This window comes from Portunus trituberculatus, chromosome 9 (genome assembly GCF_017591435.1).
Source record: "Portunus trituberculatus isolate SZX2019 chromosome 9, ASM1759143v1, whole genome shotgun sequence".
NCBI classification, from domain to species: Eukaryota; Metazoa; Arthropoda; class Malacostraca; order Decapoda; family Portunidae; genus Portunus; species Portunus trituberculatus.
Window position 1 is genome coordinate 11,630,023 of NC_059263.1, and position 11,699 is coordinate 11,641,721.

Genomic DNA, 11,699 nt, shown 5'->3' on the forward strand with positions numbered 1-11,699 from the left:
TAACAGAACTGAAAAAACTAGTAATAAGGAAAGGTTAAGAGAAATAATTTAAATCCTTAACTAATTTATTAACAAAAATAAGCAAAGTTAACTTAACAACAAACAAAATTAAACTTAAGGCCCGTGGATAGTTAAAAGTATATAGTAATCACGTCCAAAGAGAAAATAATAGCACTCACAAAAATATAGAATCACAAAATATAATAAATCAGGTAAATAAGTTTATCCTAACTGCTCAATACTGAAATAAGTCACCCGTGGGGTGTCAACACACCTGCAGCTCAACACCACATACACAACAAAAGAAATAACTCATTAGCACCAAGAAATATAATAAATAAGTTGCTTAAGGGTGAAAAGAGCATAATATGAGACCATAAAAATAAATAAATAAGTACAACACTTATTAGAAGTAATAAGTATATAAATTCACCACACACTTGCCCTCCCCTCTGGCTGGTACACACAATAAAGAGTAAATCACCACAAATAATATGATTGTTAGGTAATACAACCACAATAAACACCCAAAATCTCTCTTGGCTTACCCGCTCACAAAATGGACGACAGCGTCTCCTCCGCTTGACAAAGATAAATCACCAAATATACCAGATAACACCCAAAACACCCAAAATATTCACACGTCACAAAACACAGTGACTTAAATAAGTGCCAAGGAGAACCAGAATCCCTACGATCAGAGAAATAAGGAGTAAGATACTCAGCCAGAGATATGAGGGGAGCGGAGTGGCGGTCACAGGTCCAAGCCTTCAGGCACCTAGTGTGGTCTGAGATTGTGGCGTCGGTTCACAGGCCTTTGTCCGAGGGGAAAACATTACGTCACATGATGTGAGCACCCATTGGCTAACTCTCTCTAAACCTGCCAGAGGGCGTTATCAGAGTACCATCTCATTGGTCCCGGCACCATCGCCTTCCTCTCACAAACGTTCGTTTCGTAGGTTAGCACACCACTGTGGTGTGGTAGCACCCGAAACCTAAGTTTTGATTTCTTAAACGCTGGCGCACCGACCCGTGTGTTGTTAGGTAGACAACGATACTCGTACTCTAGCATCCCATACAAATGCGGACGATTCGCAAGTGTTGGTACCCCTCCTCGTAGAAGATTGGCAGACCTGTGTATCAGCTGATATAAACAAAGCGCCATTTTCAACCTGTTCATGCTGGAGTGTACACGCTTCTCGCAGCTCAACAACACCATGGCTATCAGGGATATCAAAGGCACACCACTCTCTTACGCCCAGAAGCTATATCTAGTTAAGCAAATTAGAGATCACCCTGTAGTGCACAGCAAACCATCAAACTATAATAGTGTACTGGAGCGAAAAGCAGCGTGGGAGACGATCACGAAGAACTTTAATGTATGTTTCTCCACGGCGGAGCCCAAGAATATTCACCAGTTGAAGAGGACTTGGGAGTACTTAAAGAATAAGTAAGTATGAAAATGAGGGAAAAGCATGCACCATTTGGTAAATTAAGGTTGGAAACATGAGAAGTTTTGATGTAATTGTTATGATTTTGGAATTAGTTTACTACTGTATTTTTACTACTATTGGTAAAGGTGGCTAGTATTACCCCCTCCCCCCATGAAAACTAGGTAGATTTGCAACGAAATCTGTTATGATAAATCAGTCAAAAACATGTAAATCTACCAGAAAAAATATTGAAAGGTGACCAAATATAACTTAACAAACTTACCTAACCTCAATCTAACCAAATCATGGCCTCACCTAAAGAAACCCAAACCAAACCAAAGCAAACAGTATTATTTTACAAAACAGGAAAACTGTGTGAGAAGAAAACTAGTTAGATATTAGGAAGTGCACATTTTGTTAGACATTTTTCTCAGATGCATTTTCTTCCTCAAACTATTAATAGGTTAGGTTAGGATAACTTTGTGTCATATCACTAAATTCACTCATCGTTCAATATGTTCAACCCTAAGAAACTTAGCTTAACATAACACAAACTTAAATTATATAACCTAACATAATGTAAGACTATTCATGTAGCTTTGAATGTAGTAGTGTCTGCAAAACAAAACTAAGTAAATAAATACATAAATAAATAAAGTAAAAAATAATTAATTAATGGGTGTGTTTTTACAGAGTGAAGAAAGAACACAGCAGGTACATCCGGGAAACCCATCAGACTGGTGGTGGGCCACCACCAGCCCCACCAAAACCAGCTGATGAGGTAACGCTGATTGTACAGCTGATCATTAATAATAGGCTGCCAGTACCTGACGACATCCTTGATAGTGAATTTGTCGAAGCACGCGTACTGGCCCGACTCAATTCCACAGCACTGGAATGTGGTGAGTTAAAAAACCTATTTTTTATGAACTTTTTAACATGTTTAAAATAAAAACTAAAAAAAAAAACAGGTGTGCATGCATGGTGGTCCCACACCCTTGTCACACCGGCCCCACAACCGACACTCCTGCCCCAATACCACAACGATGAACAATTACACATTTTTGTTAACCTTACCTAACCTAACCAGATGTGTAGTTTCAATGTTTTTCAAGTAAATATAATTGCTAGCAAGAACGTGCAATTGTTCATCACAGAGGTACATTGAGCCGCAGAACTGGCTTCCCATGCATGTGGAATATGTAAAACAAACTTTTTACTTAATATATCATAATATATTAATATAAATATATAATTTTGTGTTTACAGCTGACACACCTGAAGCTGCAGGACAGCAGCCAGCACAAGATCTGGTCTTGGACAACCCTGGCAGTCCACTTATGATCAGGAGTGAGGACTGTGGTATGTCAATTATTCTTATTTTAAGTAATAGCAATTAACAATACTTTCTTCTCATTGGTTATTGAAAGTACAATTTATTGGTGAATGCCTTCAGTACTAACTGCCTTCGAGGAAATTTATCAATTTGTTATGTTCTCAATTAACCTTTTTTTGCTGTATGTCCATTATCAAAGCTAATCAACATTCCATACAGTCCTGCTTTTAAAAGATTGTTCTATATGAATGTCAAGCCTGGACACTTCATACAAGAGATAGGCAAAATATACAAGTAATTAAATTTTTTGCCTGAGACTGTAAGTTAGATAAGGTAATGTGAGAGAGTTCGAGATGGCAAGAGTGAGAGGATGTATGTATGAATGTATATGAATGTATGAATGTATGTATAATGTATGTATACCCCACAAGATGTATGTATGAATAGAGCATGGGGTGAAGTGGGGATTAGTGAAAATATTTCAAGATGTGTAACTTGTATGTTTTATCTATTTTGCAGAATTTATTGATGCAGAAGATGTGCACCTCCCAGGTGCTAGTACCTCCGCTCCTCCTGACCTCAAAGGCACCTGCTCTGCTCCCAGCAATAGTGCCACAGCTGCCACCCAAAACCAGTCCTTCACAGGACAGAAGAGGAAGGCAGCAGAAAGTAAATCTGCTGCTTATGGCAGGTGTGCCAAACAGCAAAAACAATTTCGCCATCAACTGGCCTCAACATTTGAGGCCCTTGCAGAAAAGGCGGGGACAACGCTGGACAGCATAGCCTCCACTGCCAATAAAATTGGGTCGGCAGCTGACAGAATGGCATCTGCCGCAGAAAGAATTGCTGCAGCCCTTGAAAGGGTAGCAGGTATGCACCAACAACTACCATAAGCTAACTCTGGAGAAAATAAAAATAAAGAATACCTTGAAGTGTAGCATTGTTATTTTATTTTATACTTGTACATTTTAATTCTATCTCCGCAACACAACCAAACAAAAACATTACATTGCCCATTGAGGTGTACATTTCTCTGTATATGTCATCTCCCACTTAGAAATTATACACATAAATATATATTGAAAGAACAGATGGAAAGTTTATCAATAAAAGATCATAAACTATTGTGATATAGCACAAACTGGTAGAGTTCTACTCAGAATGTTAAATCCAACAGCCATTCCCTGCCACCCTGGCCTAAAACCACCTTTCGATAAGCAACCGTCTCTTGTTAGCACCCCTCAGCACCATCAACTGCCATTTCACCACCATTTATATCATCATCATCTTCATCGTCAGCAGCAGCAGCAGCAGCATGTCTAACCTCATTAACATCATTGTCATCATTGCCTTCTGGGCAGCATGGCTCATCTACAAGTGGATACCGCCTTGAAATAGCAATATTATGCAATATAGCACATGCCATGATAATAAGCTTTGTGGTACCAAGCTTGGTCTGCATTGGAATACTTAGGATTCCAAATCTTCTCTTCCACACACCAAAAGCCCTTTCTATAGTATTCCTAGTTCTAATGTGTGCTGCATTGTATCTCTCTCTTTTTCATTTCTAGGATTTAGTATTGAGTTAGTATAAAAGGAGTACATGGGTATGCACTGTCACCCAACAGATGCCCAGAATATCCTCCATGTTCAAGCTTTGTGTAAATTCTGGAATTTTCAAAAATTCTTGCATCATGTGTGGAACCAGGCCAACTACATACAATATTTGTAAACCTTAATTTTGCATCACATGCACCCTGCACATTTAGGGACATAAATCCCTTCCTACAGCGGTACTGTTCAGGATCATCCCCCCCAGGATTTTTGATTTTTATATGAGTTCCATCAACACAGCCAATTACTCCAGGTAGTTGAGCAATCCTGTAGAATTCATTGACAATGGCATGAGTCTCTTGATGATCAGGGAAGTGTATGTGGCGTGGGGCAGTTGAGGCAATTGCTGTTGCAATACGCCTCACAAATCTGCAAACGGATGCTGCCGACATCTCTGCACAATCTGAGAGCGTGATTTGGAAGTTTCCTGTCGCCATGTAGCGAAGCGACACAAGAAGCTGCAGGTACTGCGGCACACTACTTCCTGCAAAGAGTTTATAAACTTTTAGGAAGCAGAAAACTTTGGGTCTGGCTACTTGAAAAGGACAATACATAAACAAATTTGCTGGTAGATATTAAGATAGATAGATAGAACATATGTAAGCATCGTTCTATAGTAAACTTAAGTAATGATACATATAAAATATAATTACTGTTATAGATTGTCTTACCTCTTCCATCTCGTATTCTTCCCAAGTAGGGTGTGATCTCTTCAAGCACATCCCTTACGCCATCCTTTGATAGTCGATACCTGTTGGGTTTTTCAATCTTTCATAAATGTTCCACAAAAAAAGATGCCAGTATATAATTATAAATAGATAGAAGCATATAACTACCACGAGTGGGATAATTACCTTTGGATGAATTCCTCTTCCGTGAGGTATACCATTGGGTCACTGCGATCCCGTAGTACTGTACGTGGTAATCTCAAGCGCCGAATTTCTTCTATTTCCTCATAGTCAAGTTCTTGTAGGAGATCAACAATGCCACAGAAAAGTTCTAAGGCCTGAAATAGGTAATACAGGATTACATATACACTTAACTGTATTTAAAACAAAGTAATGCATTAAGTATGTGCTTCATGTACAGGCATGTACAGGCAATTATACTAATGATGATAATAATAATAATAATATGTAATAAATGACAATGTAATTATCTTAACCTAACAACAATTATTATAATAATAGTAAATTAGACTATCATGTGGTAATGGTAAATCTATAAACCTCACCTTGACGTAAGCTAACCTAACTTAACCTTGTTTTGACCTAACCTGACCTAATCGTGCCTATTTCAAGACAAAATATGTTTCAGAATATTATATTGGTAATAGAAAAAGCGCAACTCCACCATTATCCACGTCCCTCCCATTCACCTTGTTTCCCCGGTCCTTCTTCACAGCTCTTTCACTTTTAACAGCGTTTACATCGCTCCCTCTCTCTCATGTATATATGTTTATCTGTTATGCTTTTCCACTGTTATATTAAACAAAAATAACCTAATTTTAACCGGGATGAATCCTCTCCTCCTCCACGGCATATCAAGCTAACCTACTAATCAGCGGGGTTGTAGTGTTTACAATCAACCTGTCATACCTACTGCTGATAGTAGAGGGACGTGTGAGCTTCAAACCTTTTGTAAAAGGGCCGAAAGTGCAAAATAAATAACTGGAATTAATTGTAGTACTATGATGAGGCGTCGTAGTAACTTTCGTTTCTGAGAGTGACGGGTGGTTTAATGATTTCACTTCTAACCATGCTGCAACATTCGGACACTCCTTGCATCATGCTCCTTATTTTGACTATTTTACATATATTTATATATCATACGTACCATTATTACGAAGTAATTCCCAGCTTGGTGCAGCTCAGCAGATGAAGTTTGTTTTGCTTGTGACGCGCCGCAATCCCAGCGCGACCATGCATGTTGTCTTAAAACATTTTACTAGTGATTATAGGGTTACTGCTTTGAAAGCATAGAGAAATACTAACAAAATTAGAAAAATAACATATATATTGTTTATTCTGAAGCGATTTTATACATCATGAATACATTTCTTACATTTCGTCTTTCTCTTTCGGGTGGGTATCCTTGCCCGACGTTGTGTGCTGGGTCAACACCCGAATGTTCCAATATTGTGGGATCCTAGCCAGGCACAGAACCGCGTCAGATGCTTTTAAGAAATCGGATTCTGTGTGTCCACCTAACTTACTACATGGTATCCCAGGATTACACTGTTTAAGAAACCGGCCATTAGTAATTTAAACATCTAAAAATTCGTTTCGTAGGTCAGCACACCACTGTGGTGTGGTAGCACCCGAAACCTAAGTTTTGATTTCTTAAACGCTGGCGCACCGACCCGTGTGTTGTTAGGTAGACAACGATACTCGTACTCTAGCATTCCATAGAAATGCGGACGATTCGCAAGTGTTGGTACCCCTCCTCGTAGAAGATTGGCAGGCCTGTGTATCAGCTGATGTAAACAAAGCGCCATTTTCAAACAGTTCATGCTGGAGTGTACACGCTTCTCGCAGCTCAACACCACCATGGCTGGCTACCAGGGACCTAAAAGGCACACCACTCTCTTACGCCCAGAAGTTGTATCTCGTGAGACAAATTAGAGATCACCCTGTGGTACACACGAAACCTTCAAACTACACTAGTATACTGGAGAGAAAAGCCGCGTGGGAGACAATAACTAAGAACTTCAATGTATGTTTCTCCACGGCGGAGCCCAAGAATACTCATCAGCTGAAGAAGACTTGGGAGTACTTAAAGAATAAGTAAGTATAAAAATGAGGGAAAAGCATGCACCATTTGGTAAATTAAGGTTGAAAACATGAGAAGCTTTGATGTAATTGTTATGATTTAGGAATTAGTTTACTACTGTATTTCTACTACTATTGGTAAAGGTGGCTAGTATTACCCCCTCCTCCCATGAAAACTAGGTAGATTTGCAACGAAATCTGTTAGGATAAATCAGTCAAAAACATGTAAATCTACCAGAAAAAATATTGAGAGGTGACCAAATATAACTTAACAAACTTACCTAACCTCAATCTAACCAAATCATGGCCTAACCTAAAGAAACCCAAACCAGACCAAAGCAAACAGTATTATTTTACAAAACAGGAAAACTGTGTGAGAAGAAAACTAGTTAGATATTAGGAAGTGCACATTTTGTTAGACATTTTCTCAGATGCATTTTCTTCCTCAAACTATTAATAGGTTAGGTTAGGATAACTTTGTGTCATATCACTAAATTCACTAATTCATTACATCATTGTTCAATATGTTCAACCCTAAGAAACTTAGCTTAACATAACACAAACTTAAATGATATAACCTAACATAATGTAAGATTATTCATGTAGCTTTGAATGTAGTAGTGTCTGCAAAACAAAACTAAGTAAATAAATACATAAATAAATAAAGTAAAAAATAATTAATTAATGGGTGTGTTTTTACAGAGTGAAGAAGGATCACAGCAGGTACATCCGGGAAACCCATCAGACTGGTGGTGGGCCACCACCAGCCCCACCAAAACCAGCTGATGAGGTAACGCTGATTGTACAGCTGATCCTTAATAATAGGCTGCCAGTACCTGACGACATCTTTGATAGTGAATTTGTAGAAGCATGCGTACTGGCCCGACTCAATTCCACAGCACTGGAATGTGGTGAGTTGAAAACCTATTTTTATGAACTTTTAACATGTTTAAAATAAAACTAAAAAAACAGGAGTGCATGCATGGCTTTCAAGTCATTATGGTCCCACACCCTTGTCACACCAGCCCCACAACCGACACTCCTGCCCCAATACCACGACGATGAACAATTACACATTTTTGTTAACCTTACCTAACCTAACCAGATGTGTAGTTTCAATGTTTTTCAAGTAAATATAATTGCTAGCAAGAACGTGCAATTGTTCATCACAGAGGTACATTGAGCCGCAGAACTGGCTTCCCATGCATGTGGAATATGTAAAACAAACTTTTTACTTAATATATCATAATATAATATAAATATATAATTTTGTGTTTACAGCTGACACACCTGAAGCTGCAGGACAGCAGCCAGCACAAGATCTGGTCTTGGACAACCCTGGCAGTCCACTTATCATCAGGAGTGAGGACTGTGGTATGTCAGTTATTCATATTTTAAGTAATAGCAATTAACAATACTTTCTTCTCATTGGTTATTGAAAGTACAATTTATTGGTTAAGCTTTCTCAGTTATAACACCCATCAGGCTAAATAAGTGGATACTAAAATGTAGGATTTTATGGAAGAAGTGTTATGATGGCTTGAATGCCTTCAGTACTAACTGCCTTCGAGGAAATTTATCAATTTGTTATGTTCTCAAGGCATTCAAGCCATCATAACACTTCTTCCATAAAATCCTACATTTTAGTATCCACTTATTTAGCCCGATGGGTGTTATAACTGAAAAAGCTTAACCAATAAATTGTACTTTCAATAACCAATGAGAAGAAAGTATTGTTAATTGCTATTACTTAAAATATGAATAACTGACTGTATGCCCATTATCACAGCTAATCAACATTCCATACAGTCCTGCTTTTAAAAGATTGTTCTATATGAATGTCAAGCCTGGACACTTCATACAAGAGATAAGCAAAATATACAAGTAATTAAAATTTTTGCCTGAGACTGGTCAGTTAGATAAGGTAATGTGAGAGAGTTCGAGATGGCAAGAGTGAGAGGATGTATGTATGAATGTATATGAATGTATGTATAATGTATGTATACCCCACAAGATGTATGTATGAATAGAGCATGGGGTGAAGTGGGGATTAGTGAAAATATTTCAAGATGTGTAACTTATATGTTTTATCTATTTTGCAGAACTTATAGATGCGGAAGATGATGTGGACCTCCCAGGTGCTAGAACCTCCGCTCATCCTGTACTAAAAAAAGGCACCTGCTCTGCTCGCAGCAGTAGTGCCACAGCTGCCACCCAAAACCAGTCCTTCACAGGACGAAAGAGGAAGGCAGCAGAAAGCAAATCTGCTGCTTATGGCAGGTGTGCCAAGCAGCAGAAACACTTTCGTGATGAACTGGCCTCAACATTTGAGGCCCTTGCTGCAAAAGCGGCGACAACGCTGGACAGCGTAGCTTCTGCTGCCGATAAAATTGGGTCGGCGGCAGACAGAATGGCATCTGCTGCAGAGAGAATTGCTGCAGCCCTTGAAAGGGTAGCTGGTATACACCAACCACTACCATAAGGTACCACTGAAGAAAATAAAAATAAAGAATAACTTGAAGTGTATTATTGTTATTTTATTTTATACTTGTACATTTTCATTGTATCTCCACAACACAACCAAACATAAAAACATTACATTGCCCATTGAGGTGTACATTTCTCTGTATATGTCATCTTCCACTTAGAAATTATACACACAAATATACATTGAAAGAACAGAGATGGAAAGTTTATCAATAAAAGATCATAAACTATTGTGAAATAGCACAAACTGGTAGAGTTCTCCCTATAAGTATTAGGTAAGAATATGGGTAGGAAGGGTAAGACTGTGTATGATACATATATGTTGCAACAGGTTCCATTGCTGCTCTATCTTGAAAACCCGTCAAAATCTGAGGCGAGGTATTGTACCTGTTCAGTATAGCGACCACTGTTAAACTGATCACATTGTTTACCTTCATTTTCCAGTTCTGATATCATATTTCTGAAATTTCTCAGTGCACGTTGCTGTAGCTGTGAAGACACTAGTTTTAGTTTCTGCTTGATGTCACATCACTAATCCTTTGATAGTCGATACCTGTTGAAATTTTTAATCTTTCAGAAATGTTCCACAAAAAAAGATGCCAATATATAATTATAAATAGATAGAAACATATAACTACCACGAATGGGATAATTACCTTTGGATGAATTCCTCTTCCGTGAGGTATACCATTGGGTCACTGCGATCCCGTAGTACTGTACGTGGTAATCTCAAGCGCCGAATTTCTTCTATTTCCTCATAGTCAAGTTCTTGTAGGAGATTAACAATGCCACAGAAAAGTTCTAAGGCCTGAAATAGGTAATACATGATTACATATACACTTAACTGTATTTAAAACAAAGTAATGCATTAAGTATGTGCTTCATGTACAGGCATGTACAAATTTTGTGCTGCACTACTAGTGCTGTCATAATAATAATGAATAATATATAATAATAATAATAATAATAATAATAATAATAATGTAATAAATGACAATTACCTTAACCTAACAACAATGATTATAATAATAGTAAATTAGACTATCATGTGGTAATGGTAAATCTATAAACCTCATCTTGACGTAAGCTAACCTAACTTACCTTGCTTTGACCTAACCTGACCTAATCGTGCCTACTTCAAGACAAAATATGTTTCAGAATATTATATTGGTAATAGAAAAAGCGCAACTCCACCTAATATTATCCACGTCCCTCCCATTCACCTTGTTTCCCGGTCCTTCTTCACAGCTCTTTCACTTTTAACAGCGTTTACATCGCTCCTCTCTCTCATGTATATATGTTTATCTGTTATGCTTTTCCACTGTTATATTAAACAAAAATAACCTAATTTTAACCGGGGATGAATCCCTCTCCTCCCTCCACGGCATATCAAGCTAACCTACTAATCAGCGGGGTTGTAGTGTTTACAATCAACCTGTCATACCTACTGCTGATAGTAGAGGGACGTGTGAGCTTCAAACCTTTTGTAAAAGGGCCGAAAGTGCAAAATAAATAACTGGAATTAATTGTAGTTCTATGATGAGGCGTCGTAGTAACTTTTGTTTCTGAGAGTGGCAGGTGGGTTTGATGGTTTCACTTCTAACCATGCTGCAACATTCGGACACCCCTTGCATGATGCTCCTTATTTTGACTATTTTACATATATTTATATATTATACGTACCATTATTACGAAGTAATTCCCAGCTTGGTGCAGCTCAGCAGATGAAGTTTGTTTTGCTTGTGTCGCGCCGCAATCCCAGGGCGACCATGCATGTTGTCTTAAAACATTTTACTAGTGATTATAGGGTTACTGCTTTGAAAGAATAGAGAAATACTAACAAAATTAGAAAAATAACATATATATTGTTTATTCTGAAGCGATTTTATACATCATGAATACATTTCTTACATTTCGTCTTTCTCTTTCGGGTGGGTATCCTTGCCCGACGTTGTGTGCTGGGTCAACACCCGAATGTTCCAATATTGTGGGATCCTAGCCAGGCACAGAACCGCGTCAGATGCTTTTAAGAAATCGGATTCTGTGTGTCCACCTAAC

At 38.2% G+C, this 11,699-nt stretch overlaps 1 protein-coding gene, 1 long non-coding RNA gene and 1 pseudogene across 2 annotated transcripts; 1 reads left to right on the top strand and 2 right to left on the bottom strand.

The window, feature by feature from the left end:
* Positions 1-4,000: 4,000 nt before the first annotated feature.
* On the bottom strand, positions 4,001-6,292 carry LOC123501717 (annotated as a pseudogene).
* A 504-nt stretch (positions 6,293-6,796) lies between these two features.
* LOC123501718 lies at positions 6,797-9,680 on the top strand. Its single transcript, XM_045250723.1, has 5 exons — positions 6,797-6,819; positions 6,921-7,169; positions 7,857-8,065; positions 8,436-8,528; positions 9,257-9,680. Exons 1-5 carry the CDS (start codon positions 6,797-6,799, stop codon positions 9,634-9,636), a joined length of 954 nt encoding a protein of 317 aa, XP_045106658.1. The 3' UTR covers positions 9,637-9,680.
* Positions 9,681-9,691: 11 nt separating this feature from the next.
* On the bottom strand, positions 9,692-11,434 carry LOC123501399. Its single transcript, XR_006673626.1, has 3 exons — positions 11,325-11,434; positions 10,298-10,449; positions 9,692-10,194 (listed from the first exon to the last, which is right to left on the bottom strand). It is a non-coding gene; the product is annotated as an uncharacterized LOC123501399 (long non-coding RNA).
* Between the last annotated feature and the right edge of the window lie 265 nt (positions 11,435-11,699).